Source organism: Caretta caretta, chromosome 1 (genome assembly GCF_965140235.1).
Source record: "Caretta caretta isolate rCarCar2 chromosome 1, rCarCar1.hap1, whole genome shotgun sequence".
NCBI classification, from domain to species: Eukaryota; Metazoa; Chordata; order Testudines; family Cheloniidae; genus Caretta; species Caretta caretta.
In genome coordinates, this window is record NC_134206.1 from 236,069,308 (window position 1) to 236,090,533 (window position 21,226).

At 46.5% G+C, this 21,226-nt stretch overlaps 1 protein-coding gene across 5 annotated transcripts in view; it reads right to left on the reverse strand.

Moving 5' to 3' along the window:
- The window catches only part of BCAT1 (branched chain amino acid transaminase 1), a 113,912-nt gene that overhangs the window by 74,819 nt on the left and 17,867 nt on the right, over nucleotides 1-21,226 (reverse strand). Inside the window, exon 1 of one of the 5 annotated variants that reach the window (XM_048827010.2) lies at nucleotides 1,147-1,286. The exons of 1 other annotated variant lie outside the window; for it this stretch is intronic. In XM_048827010.2, the coding sequence (XP_048682967.2) occupies nucleotides 1,147-1,200 (54 nt within the window). In that variant the 5' untranslated portion in view covers nucleotides 1,201-1,286. Of the gene's footprint in view, nucleotides 1-190; nucleotides 210-526; nucleotides 665-1,146; nucleotides 1,287-21,226 lie in introns of those variants that run through there. 3 more of the 5 variants (XM_048827017.2, XM_048827028.2, XM_075121899.1) reach the window with 3 other exon arrangements.

Here is a 21,226-nt window from a genome sequence, read left to right on the forward strand (position 1 = left end):
TTTCCACCATCCTCCTGTTTTGGTTTGTTTTTTGTTTTTGTTTCAATTGAGTTATTTAACACAACTGCATTTCTGGGCTTTAGCAAGACTGGTTAAATCCCACATTAGCCTTATATGTCTCAGGGTCACAGTCCGAGAACAAAAGTGCAATTGTTTCACTTAAAGCTGAATAAATACTCTGGGATTTTACACAATTATATCAGGTCACTGAATCCCCTTTAGAGGCAGACACCTCAGCCTTCTGGTTTCCTCTGTGCCTTTATTCAGTGAAAATGACTTGGCAGGGGAGGGGACGGTAGAGAGGGAGGAAACATCTTCTCCAAACCATACTTCCTTAATTGAATGAGATAAGCGGTAACGAACGTACATCCACAAAAACAAAATTAGTCATGAATATATACGCTATTTCTCTTATAGCCATTGTGTGTCTTTTAAGGACTCCACAAATGAGTGGGATATTAGCCAGCTATTGAAGGAAAGGGGAGCGATGGTGCAAATTGGAAGAGTAAGCCGACAGGTGCATGACCTGTGAAAGCAAATCATCGAGCAGAAGCATCCCATGTCCTCAAAGCAGCTTCCATGTTGCTTTCTTAGCATCCTCTCCCTGCCAGTTCTACAGCATTCTGGTCGCAGACATGAAACACACATTACAAACAGCGGCACCGAGGTAAAGAGGAGGGGGGGAATCTGACATGCCTTTCTGGCTTTGCTCATTTGAGCTAATCAGGACTTTCCAAGACAGTGCTGGAAAGATTAAAGGATGCAGGAAGGCTTTGTGGGCAGGGATCACAAGGGTGGAATATTTGGGGGATGGGCACTCGGAAGGCTCTGGTGCTGAATATACAGGAGGGCGGTTGAGGGAATATCAGTAAAATGCACAGGAAGATGAACAGGAGGGAACGGGCATTAAGAGGCTTGAGTGCTAGAATGAACGTGGTATGGGGAGGAGGGGGTTAAATGACAGAACAATTAGGTGAAAAGGGGTTTTGTGCTAGGATCATCTGGGGGAGGGGGATACCAATGCTGGAACGTTTAAGGGCCGGGAGGAGGGGAAGTTAACCTCTCTCTCTCGGATCAGACGCGTTCTCCCTGTTTCTCTCTTGCGCCCAAAAATAAACGAAGAAAGCCATGCAAAGTGGGAAATACCTGGCAAGAGAAGGCATCGGCTGCTCCCTGCTCAGCTGTCAGTGTGCTTGCCATGCTGCCGGGTGAGCGTGTACAGTGCACCACTGAGGCACTCTCTGCTACCCAGCTGAGGATCAGGAGCAGCAGTAGAGCTACACCACGGCTGAAGACCAAGCCCCTAATCATGCCAATGCGCTGCAAGTAACTACCTGACGTAAGATTTAAACTGCAACACTGTGTTGTCGGAGAGGCCAGCTCAGTGCCTGGAGGGCAAGGGGGTCACTCGTGTATGCTGGTAAAATATAAACTAGCCCCACAATGTTCTCTCATTAAAATATCCACATACTCCCACATAACGCTCTGCTCAGAAGACAACAATGATGTACCTGTAACTACTCATCCCAGTTATTAAACCAAGAGACAGGTACTGTTGTGTCAGGAGTTATGGCAATTTGCATAAATAAGACATTAAGGAGGGAGGGGATGATGTAGGAAAATTTAAGCCCCTGGTAGAAACCAGGTGCCAGCAAAATCCTTCATCATCAGATTGAAAGAGCCTTAAAATTAATCCCCACTTGTGAGAGAGTCTCCCCTACCCCAGATTTGTGAGATTTGGCAGAGCTGTTTATAACCTGTAGACCATGCTCTGTGACACAAGAGCCTCAGTTGTGATAGGACATTAATTTCCATCATAAGTCTGGTTCTGAGTGGTGTGTAATTCAGAACTGCATGTGTAGGGCCCGATCCTGCTCCCTTGTAGCTATGGGAATTTTGCCACTGCCATCAGTAGTAGCAGGATAAGGTATGGTCTAGCCTTTATAACTTATACAGACACAGGAGAGGGGACCAGGTGAAGGACTATGTTAATCATTTCAATGTAGCTTAATATGTAGCTTAAACTCCTTCAACCAAAGAGTACTGAACTCGAAGAACAGCACACTGTGTGTCTCTGAAGCACAGAAGTTGAAGGAGAGTTTAGTAGTGGAGAGACTAATACAGTGTTCTTTCACTTTTGCAGGCCTGTGGTTTGTTTATGGGTTAGAATAGATCACAAATGAATAGGAATGTGGTGGTCTCCAGTAAACCCTTAGTGGATGACAGTCTGCAACAAAGCCATCCCCACGGGGTTCAGGAAGCTTGCACCTCCATCTGCCCCAGTAACCGTATACAATACTTTGCCCCTTATGCTCATCCTCTTGCTTGTCCTCATCCTTAACCTCAATTCTCTCCTCTGCTTCCTTCCCCTCTGTCACACCACAGCTCTGCCATGGAATTACATGGGTCACACAGTCATTTAAGATCAGTAAGAGGAGGATTGCAGATACTTTCCAAGGAAGAACCCACAATGGGAGAAAAATGGCACATCACCAACACCAGTACTAGCTCTTCCTCTGCCTGCACCTGCGCTGGCCCTGGCCAGACTGACAATCTGACCCTGGAGGCTTCTACTGAGGTCCAGGTCTTGACTTCCTGGGAATGCAGCCTGCATGTCCCTGAAGAAGAAAGTGAGGCAGGGAGAACCACCTCATGTGAGAGGTGTCTGTTGCTGGCATCCCTCAGGAAGCAGGTAAGAGAGCTGCAGGAGGATGTGGCTCATCTGCATAGCATCCAGGACCATGAGGACTTCATCGACAGGATGTACATGGAGTCATCCGGGACAGACGATACAGGCTGACTACAGAAGCACCAGAGAAGAAAGGAGAACCGACTGCTGTGCAAGAAGGAGATTGGCTGCATTGCCACCTTGTGCAACAGACAGTGCTTCACCCTCCACCCCACCCCAGGTCCCCTGTTCATTGCAGTCAAGAACCACTATGCTGTACTGGCAACAGGAGGAGAGGAGCAGACCCCAATGATTGAGGAGGAGCCACCTGCCCCCATGTCTGGGAGGCTCATGGCCACTGCATCCAACAGGAGGAGCCATAGGGTTCTGGTGGTTGGGGACTCCATTCTGAGGGGGCACGGAGGCATCCATCTGCTGACCTGAAATCCTGGGAGGTGTACTGCCTGCCTGCAGTCTACATCCAAGACATCACAGAAAGGTTACTGTGGCTCATCCACCCCTCTGACCACTACCTCATGCTGCTCATCCACATAGGCACTAATGATAGTACCAAGTATGACATCTGCCCCTGAGCAGATCAGACCATCAAATCAAGAGGCGATGGTGGAGGAAGCATTTCTACAACAGACAACAGAAATATCCAAAACACAAGACCTGGTATCAATGGGGAAATTTAACTACCCAGACACAGCAAAACACAAAACGTTCAATAAATTCTTGGAATATATTAGGGACAACTTTCTGTTTCAGAAGATGGAGGGAGTAACCAGGCGGACAGACATGTGAGTCTTGATTCTAACTAATAGGGTGGAATTGGTTGCGAGTCTGAAAGTTGAAGGCAACTTGGGTGAAAGTGATCATGAAATGATAAAAACAAAACAAAAACAAAACAAAAAACAGGAGGAGTCCTGGTTGTTTTTGCTGATACAGACTAACATGGCTACCACTCTGAAACCTGTCGTGAAATGATAGAAATTATTCTAAGGAAAGGAAGGAGCGAGAGCAGCAAGATAAGGACAATGAACTTCAAGAAAGCATACTTTAACAAACTCAGAGAACTGATGGGTAAAGTTTCCTGAGAAGAAAATATAAGGGGAAAAAGTAGTTTAGGAGCGCTGGCAACTTCTCAAAGGGACAATATTAGAGGCAAATAGCAAACTATTCTAATATGAAGAAAAGATAGTAAGAGTATATGCCTCTACCAGGAGCTTTTCATAGACCTTAAATCAAAAAGGAAATTTACAAAAAAATTTGAAAACCATGGACAAATTGCTAAGCAGGAGTACAACAGAACAGCACAATCACATTGGGGCAAAAATCAGAAAGAAGAAAAGTGAAGATTTACTTAGTGGGGAAGGAGAGCTAATTGATTACGTCAAGAAGGCTGAGGTGTTTAATGCCTATCTTGCTTCAGTCTTCACTAAAAAGGTTAATTGTGACCAGCGGCTTGATTAATATTAACAACAAGCCGGAAGGAATGGAAACTAAAATAGTGAAAGAACAGATTAAAGAATATTTAGGTAAGTTAGACGTACTCAAGTCAGCAGGGCCTGATGAAATCCATCCTAAGGTACTTAAGGAATTAGCTATAGCAATTTTGGAACCATTAGCGATTATTTTCGAGAACTCCTGGAGGACAGGGCAAATACAGTACCTGTCTCTAAGAAAGTGAATGAAGAGGACCCAAGGAATTATAGACCAGTCAACCTAACTTCAATTCTTGGAAAGATACTGGAACAAATTATTAAACAATCAATTTGTAAGCGCCTAGTCAATGACAGGGTTATAAGGAATAGCCAACATGGATTTGTCAAGAACAAATCATGCCAAACCAACTTATTTCCTTCTTTAACAGGAGTACTGGCTTAGTGAATGGTGGGAGCAGTAGATGCGCTATATCTTGATTTCAGTAAGGCTTTTTAAACAGTTCCACATGACATGCTCATAAGCAAACTAGGGAAATGTGGTCTAGAGGAAATTACCGTAAGTAGGTGCAAAAATAATTGAAAGATCATACTCAAAGAGTTGTCATCAATGGTTCACTGTCAAACTCCACACAAACTTCCTCATCGCTGGACTTTACGAAAACTAGACAAGCCATTTACAACACACACTTTGCTTCTCTACAAAAGAAAAAGGACACTAAACTTTCTAAACTACTACATGCCACAAGGGGCCACAGCAATGGTTCCCTGAACCCACCCAGCAATATTGTTAACCTATCCAACTATACTCTTAGCCCAGCAGAAGCAGCTGTCTTACCTCGGGGCCTCTCCTTCTGCCCCTCCACCCCCACGAACATGATACAGTTCTGTGGTGACCTAGAATCCTATTTTCGACATCTCCGACTCAAGGAATATTTCCAACACACCTCTGAACAACATACTAATCCACAGAGACCTCCCTACCAACACTACAAAAAGAAGGATTCTAGGTGGACTCCTCCTGAAGGTCGAGACAGCAGACTGGACTTCTACATAGAGTGCTTCCGCTGACGTGCACGGGCTGAAATTGTGGAAAAGCAGCATCATTTGCCCACAACCTCAGCCGTGCAGAACACAATGCCATCCACAGCCTCAGAAACAACACTGACATCATAATCAAAAAGGCTGACAAAGGAGGTTCTGTTCTCATCATGAATAGGTCGGAATATGAACAAGAGGCTGCTCGGCAGCTCTCCAAAACCACTTTCTACAAGCCATTACCCTCTGATCCCACTGAGAGTTACCAAAAGAAACTACAGCATTTGCTCAAGAAATTCCCTGAAAAAGCACAAGATCAAATCCGCACAGACACACCCCTGGAACCCCGACCTGGGATATTCTATCTACTACCCAAGATTCATAAACCTGGAAATCCTGGGCGCCCCATCATCTCAGGCATTGGCACCCTGACAGCAGGATTGTCTGGCTATGTAGACTCCCTCCTCAGGCCCTATGCTACCAGCACTCCCAGCTACCTTCGAGACACCACTGACTTCCTGAGGAAACTACAATCCATCGGTGATCTTCCTGATAACACCATCCTGGCCACTATGGATGTAGAAGCCCTCTACACCAACATTCCACACAAAGATGGGACTACAAGCCGTCAAGAACACTATCCCCGATAATGTAACGGCTAACCTGGTGGCTGAACTTTGTGACTTTGTCCTTACCCATAACTATTTTACATTTGGGGACAATGTATACCTTCAAATCAGCGGCACTGCTATGGGTACCCGCATGGCCCCACAGTATGCCAACATTTTTATGGCTGACTTAGAACAAGGCTTCTTCAGCTCTCGTCCCCTAACGCCCCTACTCTACTTGTGCTATATTGATGACATCTTCATCATCATCGGGACACATGGAAAAGAAGCCCTCGAGGAATTCCACCATGATTTCAACAATTTCCATCCCACCATCAACCTCAGCCTGGTCCAGTCCACACAAGAGATCCACTTTGTGGACACTACAGTGCTAATAAACGATGGTCACATAAACACCACCCTATACCGGAAACCTACTGTCAGTTATTCCTACCTACATGCCTCCAGCTTTCACCCTGACCACACCACACGATCCATTGTCTGCAGCCAAGCTCTGCGATACAACCGCATTTGCTCCAACCCCTCAGACAGAGACAAACACCTACAAGATCACTATCAAGCATTCTTACAACTACAATACCCACCTGCAGAAGTGAAGAAACAGATTGATAGAGCCAGAAGAGTTCCCAGAAGTCACCTACTACAGGACAGGCCTAACAAAGAAAATAACAGAACGCCACTAGCCGTCACCTTCAGCCCCCAGCTAAAACCCCTCCAACGCATTATCAAGGATCTACAACCTATCCTGAAGGATGACCCTACGCTCTTACAAATCTTGGGAGACAGGCCAGTCCTTGCCTACAGACAGCCCCCCAACCTGAAGCAAATACTCACCAGCAACCACATACCACACAACAGAACCACTAACCCAGGAACCTATCCTTGCAACAAAGCCCGTTGCCAACTGTGCCCACATATCTATTCAGGGGACACCATCACAGGGCCTAATAACATCAGCCACCCTATCAGAGGCTCGTTCACCTGCACATCCACCAATGTGATATATGCCATCATGTGCCAGCAATGCCATGTACATTGGTCAAACTGGACAGTCTCTACGTAAAAGAATAAACGGACACAAATCAGATGTCAAGAATTATAACATCCATAAACCAGTCGGAGAACACTTCAATCTCTCTGGTCATGCGATTACAGACATGAAAGTTGCGATATTACAACAAAAAAACTTCAAAACCAGACTCCAGCAAGAGACTGTTGAATTGGAATTCATTTGCAAATTGGATACAATTAACTTAGGCTTGAATAGAGACTGGGAGTGGCTAAGTCATTATGCAAGATAACCTATTTCCCCTTGTTTTTTCCTACCCCACCACCCTCCTCAGACGTTATTGTTAAACCCTGGATTTATGCTGGAAATGGCCCACCTTGATTATCATACACAGTGTAAGGAGAGTGATCACTTTAGATAAGCTATTACCAGCAGGAGAGTGGGTGGGGGGAGAGAGAACCTTTTGTAGTGATAAACACCCATTTTTTCATGGTCTGTGTGTATAAAAACATCTTCTGTATTTTCCACAGTATGCACCCGATGAAGTGAGCCGTAGCTCACGAAAGCTTATGCTCAAATAGATTGGTTAGTCTCTAAGGTGCCACAAGTATTCCTTTTCTTTATGTCTAGTCTAGTCACCTATCTGTGTGAGGGAGCTGTGCAAGTTATTCCCTTTGACACTAATGGAGGAAATACTGGACAATATTTTGTGTTTATATAGAACCTTTCATGCCAAAGAATGAGAAAATGATTCACAAATTATATACCAAGAGAACCACAGAAATAAAGCTGCACATGGAGTGGAGAGTGACAGACAAATGGCATAGAGCACAACAGTAGAGGGAAGAAATTTTGACTAAGAATTTTGAGGCAAATTCCTAACTAACTAAGAATATAAATGCATAGTAAATAGGAGCAAGGACACAATCACCTTGACATTTAGTCAAATTAAAACATTAGTTTAAACTAGTTTCAGGTATTATACCTCCTTCGCTATCCACCCTCCAAGTTTTGTTTGTTTTACAATCACATTTTCCTATTTTAAATTCCCTCACCTGATCCTGTATGAAGGATACACACAGACAAAAGGGGAAATAGTGACCGTAATGGCTGTCAAATGTGAAAGCTTAAAAAAAAATCAATTTAAGAAAGTCCACAACAAAAATATTTTTCTAATCTCTGTTAATTACTATAATCCTAGATGTTATTTGCAACAAAAATATGTGAAACATTTCCAGACAGAGTGAGATTTTAAAGTTCACAGTGTCCCTTTATGGCCTCAGTCGAGAGACCTCACACTGTAATCTGTACCGTTCTTGGTCTACTGACCCGACAGCTTGAAAACTCCACTTACTTGCTCATCACTGAGGACCAGAAGTGGAGAATTTGGGGAAGGGGGAGGAAGGAGATACGAATGCATTGCAAGCAACTTATGCAGAAGCCAAGCTTTCATTTAAGAAACATTAATGGCCAGCTTTTGAAAATAGCTGTACTTCTAGTAGCTCCTGGGAACAGCAGCAGAAATATTTGAGTGGGGAACATGTATGTGTGCACGCACTAATCTACATATTCTCCAGCCTCCTTTCTGGGGCCTCCTCTCTATTGAATAGCTGCAGTGCCTACCCCTGCCACCACTCATAGCTTTCCGAAGCACCATCCTGGGAGTTGCTAGGTGCTGAGCACTTATGAAACCAAGTGGTCAGATTTTAGGTGCCCAAACAAGAGCAGAGCTCTCTTGAAAATCTGTCCCTAAGTGTCTAGTCTTTATGGCTGTGAAAATAGCCTTTCAAACATTAACTGAGTGTAAACTGATGCAGTGAGGTCTTACATGAGTCTGAACAGAGACCGTTCCGGTGTCTCTACTGCTACTCACAGTGTCCATGAAAACAGAGTGAAAACTGATCAGAGTTTTGCTGGTTTTCACTTCAGCTATTTAAAAATAGGTGGGCAGCATTGAGCAAGTCAATTTCACTCTGCGACCACTTGGGAAAGCTAGGATTAGTCGCAGAGGCAGGCAACGCAGAGCTATTCACTGGGAAGGAGGACCCAAAGAAGCAGCTAGTAGGGTTGCCAACTTTCTAATCACACAAAACTGAACATCCTTGCCCATCCCCTTCCCATCCCCTTCCCCAAGGCCCTGCCCCGCCCCTTCTCCATAGCCCCATCCCCCACTCACTCCACCCCCAGCCCCAATCGCTCGCTCTCCCCCACCCTCACTCACCTGCTCATTTTCACCAGGCTGGGGCAAGGGATTGGGGGGCAGAAGAGGGGGAGGGCTCCAGGGTGGGGCCAGAAATGAGGGGTTCAGGGTGCAGGAGGGGGCTCCAGACTGGGGTAGAGGGTTGGGAGGGGGTAAGGGCTTCGGGCTCTGGGGTGGGGCCGGGGATGAGGGATTTGGAGTACAGGAGGGAGCGCCGGGCTGGGGGATGGGGCCAAGGGTTTTGGAGTGTGGAGGGACTGGGGTGTGGGAGAGAGTACAGGATCTAGCTGGGAGTGCGGGCTCCAGGGTGAGGCCAGATATGAGGGGTTAAGGGTGTATGAGATGGCTCCAGGCTGGGGGCGAGTGGTTCGGAGTGCAGGAGGGGGCTCAGGGCTGGGGCAGGGGTGCGGGCTTTGGGGAGAGTTTGGATGTGGTAGGGGGCTCAGGGCTGGGGCTGGGGGGTTGGGGTGCAGAAGGGGGTGAGGGCTCTGGGTGATGTTTACTTCAGGGGGCTCCCAGAAGCAGCCAGCATGTCTCTCCAGCTCCTAGGCAGAGGCACAGCCAGACGGCGCTGCACACTACCCCTCGCCCACAGGCATCGCCCCCGCAGCTCCCATTGGCTGCAGTTCCTGACCAGTAGGAGCTGCGGAGCCGGCACTCAGGGCAGGGGCAGCGCACAGAGCCCCCACGGCTGCCCCTACACCTAGGAGCCAGAGGGACATGCCAGCCACTTCCCGGGAGCCACAAGGAGCCGGGTAAGGGGCCTGCAAGTCCCATGCCAACTGGACTTTTAACAGCCTGGTCAGCAGTGCTGACCAGAGCCGGCAGGGTTCTTTTCAACTGGGTGTTCGAGTCGAAAACGGGACACCTGGCAACCCTAACCTACAGTGGAGGAGGTGCAGTGGAAACATCTTCTTACAGCACTTCTATTACCTACAGCTGCCACCAGGTTGCAGATGGGGTAGAGTAGCTCAAACTCACCCCCGTTGAAGCAGCCCTCAGGCTCCAGCAGAGAGAATAAATGAATGTTCCTCCTCCCTTCAGGACCAGAGGAGGTTCTTCAGATTTATCAGACACCTAATAGCCAGAGGCTATATGAAAAATGGCGCCTCCAATGAGGCTCCAGGGAGAGCACCCTTCCTGGCAAATTTACGAAGGCCTTGTCCATGGAGAGTGAGCTACTCTCCTCTTCCATATTTGTCAGACACTTACTAGCCAGAGGCAAATATTTCAAGATCTAATCTCCCTTATCAAGATAGGAATTCCAGCTTCTGTTATATGTGATTCCAGGTAATCTAGTGGCTCAGGCTCAGATCCTTCAATACCTTTGGGGAGCTGGGCCTCAATGACTTCATTATTATTGTTAAACATTTATACTGTAGTATTGCCTACAGGCCAACCAGGTCAGGGCCCTATTGTGCTAGGTGCTATACAGTCATATAGCCCTGGTCTACACTAGGACTTTAGGTCGAATTTAGCAGCGTTAAATCGATGTAAACCTGCACCCGTCCACACAATGAAGCCCTTTATTTCGACTTAAAGGGCTCTTAAAATCGATTTCCTTACTCCACCCCTGACAAGTGGATTAGCGCTTAAATCGACGTTGCCGGCTCGAATTTGGGGTACTGTGGACACAATTCGATGGTATTGGCCTCCGGGAGCTATCCCAGAGTGCTCCATTATGACCGCTCTGGACAGCACTCTCAACTCAGATGCACTGGCCAGGTAGATAGGAAAAGAACCGCGAACTTTTGAATCTCATTTCCTCTTTGGCCAGCGTGGCAAGCTGCAGGTGACCATGCAGAGCTCATCAGCACAGGTGACCATGATGGAGTCCCAGAATCGCAAAAGAGCTCCAGCATGGACCGAACGGGAGGTACGGGATCTGATCGCTGTTTGGGGAGAGGAATCCGTGCTATCAGAACTCCGTTCCAGTTTTCGAAATGCCAAAACCTTTGTCAAAATCTCCCAGGGCATGAAGGACAGAGGCCATAACAGGGACCCGAAGCAGTGCCGCGTGAAACTGAAGGAGCTGAGGCAAGCCTACCAGAAAACCAGAGAGGCGAATGGCCGCTCTGGGTCAGAGCCCCAAACATGCCGCTTCTATGATGAGCTGCATGCCATTTTAGGGGGTTCAGCCACCACTACCCCAGCCGTGTTGTTTGACTCCTTCAATGGAGATGGAGGCAATACGGAAGCAGGTTTTGGGGACAAAGAAGATGATGATGAGGAGGAGGTTGTAGATAGCTCACAGCAAGCAAGCGGAGAAACCGGTTTTCCCGACAGCCAGGAACTGTTTCTCACCCTAGACCTGGAGCCAGTACCCCCCGAACCCACCCAAGGCTGCCTCCTGGACCCAGCAGGCGGAGAAGGGACCTCCGGTGAGTGTACCTTTTAAAATACTATACATGGTTTAAAAGCAAGCATGTGAAAGGATTACTTTGCCCTGGCATTTGCGGTTCTCCTAGATGTAGTCCTAAAGCCTTTGCAAAAGGTTTCTGGGGAGGGCAGCCTTATTGCGTCCTTCATGGTAGGACACTTTACCACTCCAGGCCAGTAACACGTACTCGGGAATCATTGTACAACAAAGCATTGCAGTGTATGTTTGCTGGCATTCAAACAACATCCGTTCTTTATCTCTCTGTGTTATCCTCAGGAGAGTGAGATATAATTCATGGTCACCTGGTTGAAATAGAGTGCTTTTCTTCAGGGGACACTCAGAGGAGCCCATTCCTGCTGGGCTGTTTGTCTGTGGCTAAACAGAAATGTTCCCAGCTGTTAGCCACAGGGAGGGGGGAAGGTTGAGGGGGTAGTCACGCGGTGGGAGGAGGCAAAATGCGACCTTGTAACGAAAGCACATGTGCTATGTATGTAATGTTAACAGCAAGGTTTACCCTGAAAGAGTGTAGCCACTGTTTTATAAAATGTGTCTTTTTAAATACCGCTGTCCCTTTTTTTTTCTCCACCAGCTGCATGTGTTTCAATGATCACAGGATCTTCTCCTTCCCAGAGGCTAGTGAAGCTTAGAAAGAAAAAAAAACGCACTTGTGATGAAATGTTCTCCGAGCTCATGCTGTCCTCCCACACTGACAGAGCACAGACGAATGCGTGGAGGCAAATAATGTCAGAGTGCAGGAAAGCACAAAATGACTGGGAGGAGAGGTGGCGGGCTGAAGAGAGTAAGTGGCGGGCTGAAGAGAGTAAGTGGCGGGCTGAAGACAGGGCTCAAGCTCAAATGTGGCGGCAGCGTGATGAGAGGAGGCAGGATTCAATGCTGAGGCTGCTGCAGGACCAAACCAGTATGCTCCAGTGTATGGTTGAGCTGCAGCAAAGGCAGCTCGAGCACAGACTGCCACTGCTGCCCCTCTGTAACCAACCGCCCTCCTCCCCAAGTTCCATAGCCTCCACACCCAGACGCCCAAGAACGCGGTGGGGGGGCCTCCGGCCAACCAGCCACTCCACCACAGAGGATTGCCCCCAAAAAAGAAGGCTGTCATTCAATAAATTTTAAAGTTGTAAACTTTTAAAGTGCTGTGCTTAAAGTGCTGTGTGGCATTTTCCTTCCCTCCTCCACCACCCCTCCTGGGCTACCTTGGTAGTCATCCCCCTATTTGTGTGATGAATGAATAAAGAATGCATGAATGTGAAGCAACAATGACTTTATTGCCTCTGCAAGCGGTGATTGAAGGGAGGAGGGGCGGGTGGTTAGCTTAAAGGGAAGTAGAGTGAACCAAGGGGCGGGGGGTTTCATCAAGGAGAAACAAACAGAACTTTCACACCGTAGCCTGGCCAGTCATGAAACTGGTTTTCAAAGCTTCTCTGATGCGTACCGCGCCCTCCTGTGCTCTTCTAACCGCCCTGGTGTCTGGCTGCGCGTAACCAGCAGCCAGGCGATTTGCCTCAACCTCCCACCCCTCCATAAACGTCTCCCCCTTACTATCACAGATATTGTGGAGCACGCAACAAGCAGTAATAACAGTGGGAATATTGGTTTCGCTGAGGTCTAAGCGAGTCAGTAAACTGCGCCAGCGCGCCTTTAAATGTCCAAATGCACATTCTACCACCATTCTGCACTTGCTCAGCCTGTAGTTGAACAGCTCCTGACTACTGTCCAGGCTGCCTGTGTACGGCTTCATGAGCCATGGCATTAAGGGGTAGGCTGGGTCCCCAAAGATACATATAGGCATTTCAACATCCCCAACAGTTATTTTCTGGTCTGGGAATAAAGTCCCTTCCTGCAGCTTTTGAAACAGACCAGAGTTCCTGAAGATGCGAGCATCATGCACCTTTCCCGGCCATCCCACGTTGATGTTGGTGAAACGTCCCTTGTGATCCACCAGAGCTTGCAGCACTATCGAAAAGTACCCCTTGCGGTTTATGTACTCGGCGGCTTGGTGCTCCGGTGCCAATATAGGAATATGGGTTCCGTATATAGCCCCACCACAGTTAGGGAATCCCATTGCAGCAAAGCCATCCACTATGACCTGCACATTTCCCAGGGTCACTACCCTTGATATCAGCAGATCTTTGATTGCGTGGGCTACTTGCATCACAGCAGCCCCCACAGTAGGTTTGCCCACTCCAAATTGATTCCCAACTGACCGGTAGCTGTCTGGCGTTGCAAGCTTCCACAGGGCTATCGCCACTCGCTTCTCAACTGAGAGGGCTGCTCTCATCTTGGTATTCATGCACCTCAGGGCAGGGGAAAGCAAGTCACAAAGTTCCATGAAAGTGCCCTTACGCATGCGAAAGTTTCGCAGCCACTGGGAATCGTCCCAGACCTGCAACACTATGCGGTCCCACCAGTCTGTGCTTGTTTCCCGAGCCCAGAATCGGCATTCCACAGCATGAACCTGCCCCATTAGCACCATGATGCATGCATTGGCAGGGCCCATGCTTTCAGAGAAATCTGTGTCCATGTCCTGATCACTCACGTGACCGCGCTGACGTCACCTCCTCGCCCGGTATCGCTTTGCCAGGTTCTGGTGCTGCATATACTGCTGGATAATGCGTGTGGTGTTTAATGTGCTCCTAATTGCCAAAGTGAGCTGAGCGGCCTCCATGCTTGCCTTGGTATGGCGTCCGCGCAGAAAAAAGGCGCGGAACGATTGTCTGCCGTTGCTCTGATGGAGGGAGGGGCGACTGACGACACGGCTTACAGGGTTGGCTTCAGGGAGCTAAAATCAACAAAGGGGGTGCCTGTACATCAAGGAGTATTTCAGGCAGGACTGCACGGAGGGTTCCAATAAGAAATGGTGCACCTAAGTTATCGTTCTTATTGGAACAAGGAGGTTAGCCTGGCCTCTGATTGATACATGGCTAGATTTACCTCGCTGCACCTTCTCTGTGAGTGACTGCAGTGTGATCTAGAGGAATGAGTCCCCTAGACAGGGGAGGAGGCAAATGAGTACAAAACAAATCTGGTCTATTTCTTGTTCTGAGCCACTCCATCTATCTTTTACATCTTTGGCTGGCAGCAGACAGTGCAGAAGGACTGCATGCCATCCACATCTCATGGCTGCTCGGCAGAAGATGGTACAGTACGACTGCTAGCCATCTTCATCTCTTGCCTGCCTGGCAGAAGATGGTACAATACGACTGCTAGCAATCCTCATCTCTTGCCTGCCTGGCAGAAGATGGTACAGTACGACTGCTAGCAGTCCGTATCGCCTGCCCGCTCACCATAAGACGGTTCAATAGGACTGACTGCAGGACTAAAGAGAATGACCTGGTCAAGTCACTCCAAATTTAGTCCCTGCACCCATGTCTGCCCAGGCGCTCCCAGCCGACGTGGCCAGGAGCACCTCGGACACGACGAGGACGACTACCAGTCATATTGCACCGTCTGCTGCCAGAAGGCAATGGGTTGCTGCTACTGTGCAGCAAAGCCGTACCGTGTCTGCCAGCACCCAGGAGACATAGGGTGACGGTTACCTGAGCGGGCTCCATGCTTGCCGTGGTATGGCGTCTGCACAGGTAACTCAGGAAAAAAGGCGCGAAATGATTGTCTGCCCTTGCTTTCACGGAGGGAGGGAGGGAACGGGGGCCTGACGATATGTACCCAGAACCACCCGCGACAATGTTTTAGCCCCATCAGGCATTGGGATCTCAACCCAGAATTCCAATGGGCAGCGGAGACTGCGGGAACTGTGGGATAGCTACCCACAGTGCAACGCTCCGGAAGTCGACTCTAGCCTCGGTACTGTGGAAGCGCTCCGCCGAGTTAATGCACTTAGAGCATTTTCTGTGGGGACACACACACTCGAATATATAAAACCGATTTCTAAAAAACCGACTTCTATAAATTCGACCTTATTCCGTAGTGTAGACATACCCTAAGTAAATAGAGTTGCACCCATGGGCCTGAGGTGTTGCAAATGATGTTTGCTCTACTGAGCCACTTATAATTTTGCCTTTGTCTAAGCACCAGGAGAAAACGCTTAAGACAAAAAGTTACCCTTCTGATACTGTGTGACTAGAGTGTCAGACAAAACATCCCTGTGGTTTTTAAAAAAGCTAACAGTAATTAAAGACCAAATTAGAACAATGCAGAAAGATGATTCTCTTTTGTGGCTTTCCAGGGAATTCTAGTACTACTTGGCAGCCACACAACATTAAAAAAATCTACAGAAAAAGTTGCACTTAAAATTGTAATGGTGCTTGTGTTTAAAAAAGGTCCACAAAGTCTGTCAGATGGAGTGAGAGATTGTGCATGTTGCTGTGGGGCTGAATCATAGAATACTATTTATAACATCAACTGAAAAAACCATTAGCTCATAATGACCTCTACAAGGGGCCTCTAGACCTTGGACACTCATTCATGGTATCACAGAGCCAGACACAGAAGCTTTCAGTTTAAAACTCTGCTGAATTAACCTATACTATGTTAAGCAAGTGGTTGCCCAGTACAAAAAGTAATGAAAAGAAAATATCTGCTGAGCGAGCTCATTTATATGCGAGTAAAGACTGGACACCTTTTACTGTAACAGAATGGGTATATCTCACCCATATTTTACACAAATACTTCTCTTCACGCCTTCTTCCTCAGGTGAGATTGAACCAAGAGGAATGATTGGTTGGCTGCTACTCAAATTGTGGTTCCAACCACTAATCAAGCCCCATGCAGGCAGCCCTTGAAATGTTTTGAGTTTTTTGGGCTCTGGTAGGTACCAGCTTGACAGACTTTTAAGATACAGAAGTCCTCCATTTATTCACAGGAGATATACAGCACAAGCAGCAATAGTGCATGTCCCCAAACAGACCCACGGGAGTGCCTCAATCCCCATCTGCGGAGACCACCTCAAAGAGGACAATTCAGCCTTAGGCTCTTTCAGTGCTTAGCCTCTCTTCCACCAAGGAGAATTACAGTTATGGTTGTTTCTGATCTCTGAGATGTTTGCCTCAGAGAAGGTTTTCAAACTTTGGTTTGGGATACAGAGTGGAAAACAAGATTGATGGGATTCAATAAAGAAAAGGAAAATTTAGGCGATCAGGAAAAACTTCACAATGATGTAATTAGTTTTCTGATTAATCTCTCAAGGAAACAAGAAGCTCCAAAGCTTGGCACGTGCAACAGTTTGTTTACATGAGAAAGTTCACTGGCATAAGTGATGGCTGAATTTAAAACCAATATAGTTAAAACAGTGCAAAAGGCTGCGTAGTCACTCTTATTTTGGTTTAAGAATGGCTTGTTTTGGTTTACCTTAAATCCATTAAGTGAAACTGAAATATTCTGCTCTTAAATCACAATAAGTGTCCATCCAGGGGTCTTCAATGGTTTAACTAAATTGATGTAAAAGCCCACTCAAGTTATACTGGTACAACTTTCTTGGTTATACAAGTCCTAACACTACACTGAACAAAGTAGAAGAACATTTACTACAGATGGGACACATCAATTAATTTTATGTTTATATAGACAAGGGTTAATGTCAAGACAGTTCCGTATTGTTATATCTATGCTGTATCTTTAAAAGCAGACTGAGCTAGTTTCAATGGGCAACTGCAGCCAAGATGAATAAGTTGCCAAAGTAGGGTCATCAAAGCCAGCAGTAAAGTTAGACAGTCTTGGAGGAGGGGATATTTACTTGGGGTGGAAAGATAAAAAGGAGGAACAAAAATATAGGAGATGAAACTTTTTAGCCACAACACTTGAATAACATTTTGAATTTGGCTTTCTAGTGTGATAAGACGCTAGGATCAGCAAAGACGCCTGATATCTCCTTTATCTCCTGCTATATGTAATATATATAAAGAGGTATAGGATAAAGCACACCTGAAACCCAAAAAGAGTGTGTGTCTGACAGGCTGGGTTACTGAGACAGCTGGAGGAGAGAAAACACTCTTTAGAAATGTAAAGTATTTTTATTCACTGTAGCAAGCCCTAAGGGGAACCTGTCTAAAGAGCTATGCAATCTGACAGGATAAGTCTTCACTAGCAACATTGAAGAGCTGCCAGGGCACCAGTGTAGTGGCAGCACCAGGGCTGGGAGAGAGCCACCCCCACAAGGGGAGTAGCTCCCAGCGCTGGGAGCCAGGCTGGTGCACTGTCTACGCTGCCACTTTACAGCGCTGAAACTTGCAGTGCTCAGAAGGGTGGTTTTTTTACACCCCTGAGCGGGAAAGTTGCAGCGCTGTAAAATGGCAGTATAGACAAGGCCTCAACCTAGGCACTTCAGCTGCCTTACACCATGTACAGTCATTGATTTACATCTATGCAGTGTGGGTCTAAAATGTTACCATTCTGACTGGCTAGTGTTCTAAACCCAGCGAGTGCCAGCGTTCATTATGACATCAGGTGCGAGACAGCTTGAATCGCCCCCACTTATGTATTTTTGCTGCTTTTCTCTCACCCGTTACTACCGCCTTGAAGAGATTAAAACAGACAAACAATTCTACTTTCTATTTTTTGTCATTAGTCCAGTGCTTAGAGATATAATGACCTTATAGAAGTTTCCTTCCCAAGTGACCTCCTAATGTTCTGTCTCCTTCCTTTTGTTTTCTAAGCCTATTTCCCCTAATGTTCTTCCTTTTGTTTTCTTCTCTATGCAACTTTTGTTATCTCATTCAATACTATTTCCTCTCTTCACCCGTTTGCTTAGTTCAACAGCTTCTTCCTTTGTCACTGTAGGAAACAATCTTGCACTGGTAGACAGAAAGACTAGATTTCCTAATGATTTTCTTCCATCTCTAACCCCTACGAACACTGCCTCAAAGTGTCTTTTTGTTGGCTTGTCAGCTCTCGCATTAATTAGTTTGTTTAAAAAGGGCATTGTTTGCTGGAATGACACAAAGAAAAACACATTAAAGCAGTCAGTTGTGTTCAGTTGACTTATTAATGCATAAGCATCTTTCTTAAACAGACACAATTCATGGCTGTGTGTCATGGTTATTGCTAAAAACAAAAAAATAATTTTTCAAAGTGTATATAAAACCACATGAGGGCCTTGTTCTGTTTGGCCTGATTTTCTTTAGACTAAGGTTTCAGAGGGGTAGCTGTGTTAGTCTGTATGAGCAAAAACAATGAGGAATCCTTGTGGCACCTTAGAGACTAATAATTTTATTTGGGCATGCAGATGGAGTGGGTTTTAGTCCATGAAAGCTTATGCCCAAATAAAACTTTATACTAAGTCCCCTTTACATCACTCCTACAGTGTGACGGGGACATAAACATAATTTATATCCCCTTTAAAGGCACCTTTATATTCCCAGATGTGATAGACCCAGGCCAGTTGGGTACAGCAGAGTAGCCTTATTGGGATCCAGGAAGTGGGCGGGCTCCTCAAAGGCGTCAAGGGAGTCAGTGGACGCCGCCCAGAGGAACTCTGCCCGGAGGCGTGAACGGACAGAGGATCGAAAATAGGCCCCACAGCAGAGTATCCCTTATTGGGATCCAGGAAGTGGGCGGGCGAAGCTCGCCCTCTGCTAAAGGATCCCCCCTCAGCCTAAGGGGGAGATCCACAGGACCTGGGAAACCAAATTACGGGGGACAACTAATGAACAACAGGGACGGGAGTGCGGTCAAAGGGTCAAACGAAGGGAACCGGACAGGGACACCAAGCAGAGAACTCCGGACAGCACCCACCGCTCCTCAAAGGCGTCAAGGGAGTCAGTGGACGCCGCCCAGAGGAACTTTGCCCGGAGGCGTGAACGGACAGAGGGGTACTTTTGCTGGGCTAGTTTATTTTGCTCACTGAATGGGTATAAGCTATATTGGCAAAAGCACTTTTTTGCTTGTACACATACAGCTATACCAGCTAACCTTGTCTACTGTAAAAACCAGACTTAAAAATGCAATAACATTTAAGTGTTTTATTTGTGACATTCCTAGTTGGTGGAAATCATACACAGATCTTTAAGTTTCTGAACAAATCTTTAGCACAAGATAATGTGAATAATACTCAAATGTATACATACCAGAGACAAATAAAATAATTGTCTGAGGAATTATTGAACTTTTAGAACCAGGTAACAATTTCATGGGGGATTATACTCTGCCTGGCTTGCAAATGAGCCATTAAAATTTAGGGTTGCCAACCTTCCAGGATTGCCCTGGAATCTACAGGAATTAAAGATTAATCTTTAATTAAAGACTGTTATGTGATGAAACCTCCAGGAATACATCCAACCAAAATTGGCAACCCTATTAAAACTTCTAGGAAAAAAAACTAAACTAACTGACTCATAGACTTTACGGCCAGAAGTGATCATCATGATGCTCATCTACTCTGATCTCTTGCACACTGCAGGCCACAGAACCTCACCCTTCCCTTCCTGTAATAGACCCATAACCTCTGGCTGAGTTGCTGAAGTCCTCAAAGCAGGTTTAAAGACTCCAAGTTACAGAGAATCCACCATTTAGTCCAGTTTAAACCTGCAAGTGACCCAGGCACCATGCTGCAGAGGATGGTGGAAACTCTGCCAGTCTGACTCAGGGAAAACTCCTTCCTGACCCCAAATAGGGCAATCAGTTAGATCCTGACCATGTGGACAAGATCCAGCAGCCAGACATCGGGGAAAGAATTCTCTGTAGTAACTCAGCACCTCCTCATCTTAGTGTCCCATCACCAGCTGTTGGAGATATTTGCTGCTAACTGTTGCAGATCGGCTACATGCCATTGCAGGCAGTCTCACCCATATCATATCACCCAGTCTCATCATATCACCCCTTCCATAAACTTATCAAGCTCCGTTTTTAAGCCAGTTGGGTTTTTTGCCCCCACTGTTTCCCTGGGAGGCTGTTCCAAAACTTCATTCCTCTGATGGTTAAAAACCTTCACCTGATTTCAAGCCTAAAACTTTTTGATGACTAGTTTATATCCATTTGTTCTTGTGTCCACATTGGCACTTAACTTAAATAACTCCTCTCCCTCCCTAGTATTTATCTCTCTGATCTAGTTATAGAGAGCAATCCTATCTCCCTTCAGCCTTTTTTTGGTTAGGCTAAACAACCCAAGCTTCTTAAGTCTCCTCTCATAAGGTAGGTTTTCCATTCCTCGGATCATCCTAGAAGCCCTTCTTTGCACCTCTTTGTTTGAGTTTATCTTTCTTAAACATGGGAGACCAGAACTGCACCCAGTATTCCAGATATGGTCTCACCAGGGCCTTGTATAATGGTACTAACACTTCCATCTCTCCTGGAAATGCCTCACCTGATGCATCCTCAGACTCCATTAGCCTTTTTCATGGCCTCATCACATTGGATGACTATGAGGTGCCAGTGATCAACGAATACACCTAGATCTTTTCACTTCCAACTGGCATGTCCCCAGCATATAGCAAACATTCTTGTTGTTGGTCCCTAAATGCAGGACTTTGAACTGTTTGTTTTCATCCCATTTCTATTACTTCAATTTTCAATGTCATCCAGATCTTCTTGTATGATAGTCTGGTCCTCTTTTGTACTGGCAATCCCGACTTTGTGTGATCAGCAAATTTTATTAGCACACTCAGACTTCTTTTGCCAAGTTCAAATAAGATTGGTCCCAAGCAGTGTTCCCTCTAATTTTTCCCCACCCATGTGTGGAATGAATTTTGTTATGTGCACCAATATGGAGGTGATATGTGACACATCACCTTCATATTTGTGCAAAAAACACAATTCATGTGGCAGGGGTGGGGCTGAGGGATTTGGAGTGTGGGAGGGGGCTCAGGGCTGGGGCAGAGAGTTGGGGTGCAGGGGGGTATGGCCTCTGGGGTGGGGCCGGGGATGAGGGGCTCAGGCTGGGGCAGAGAGTT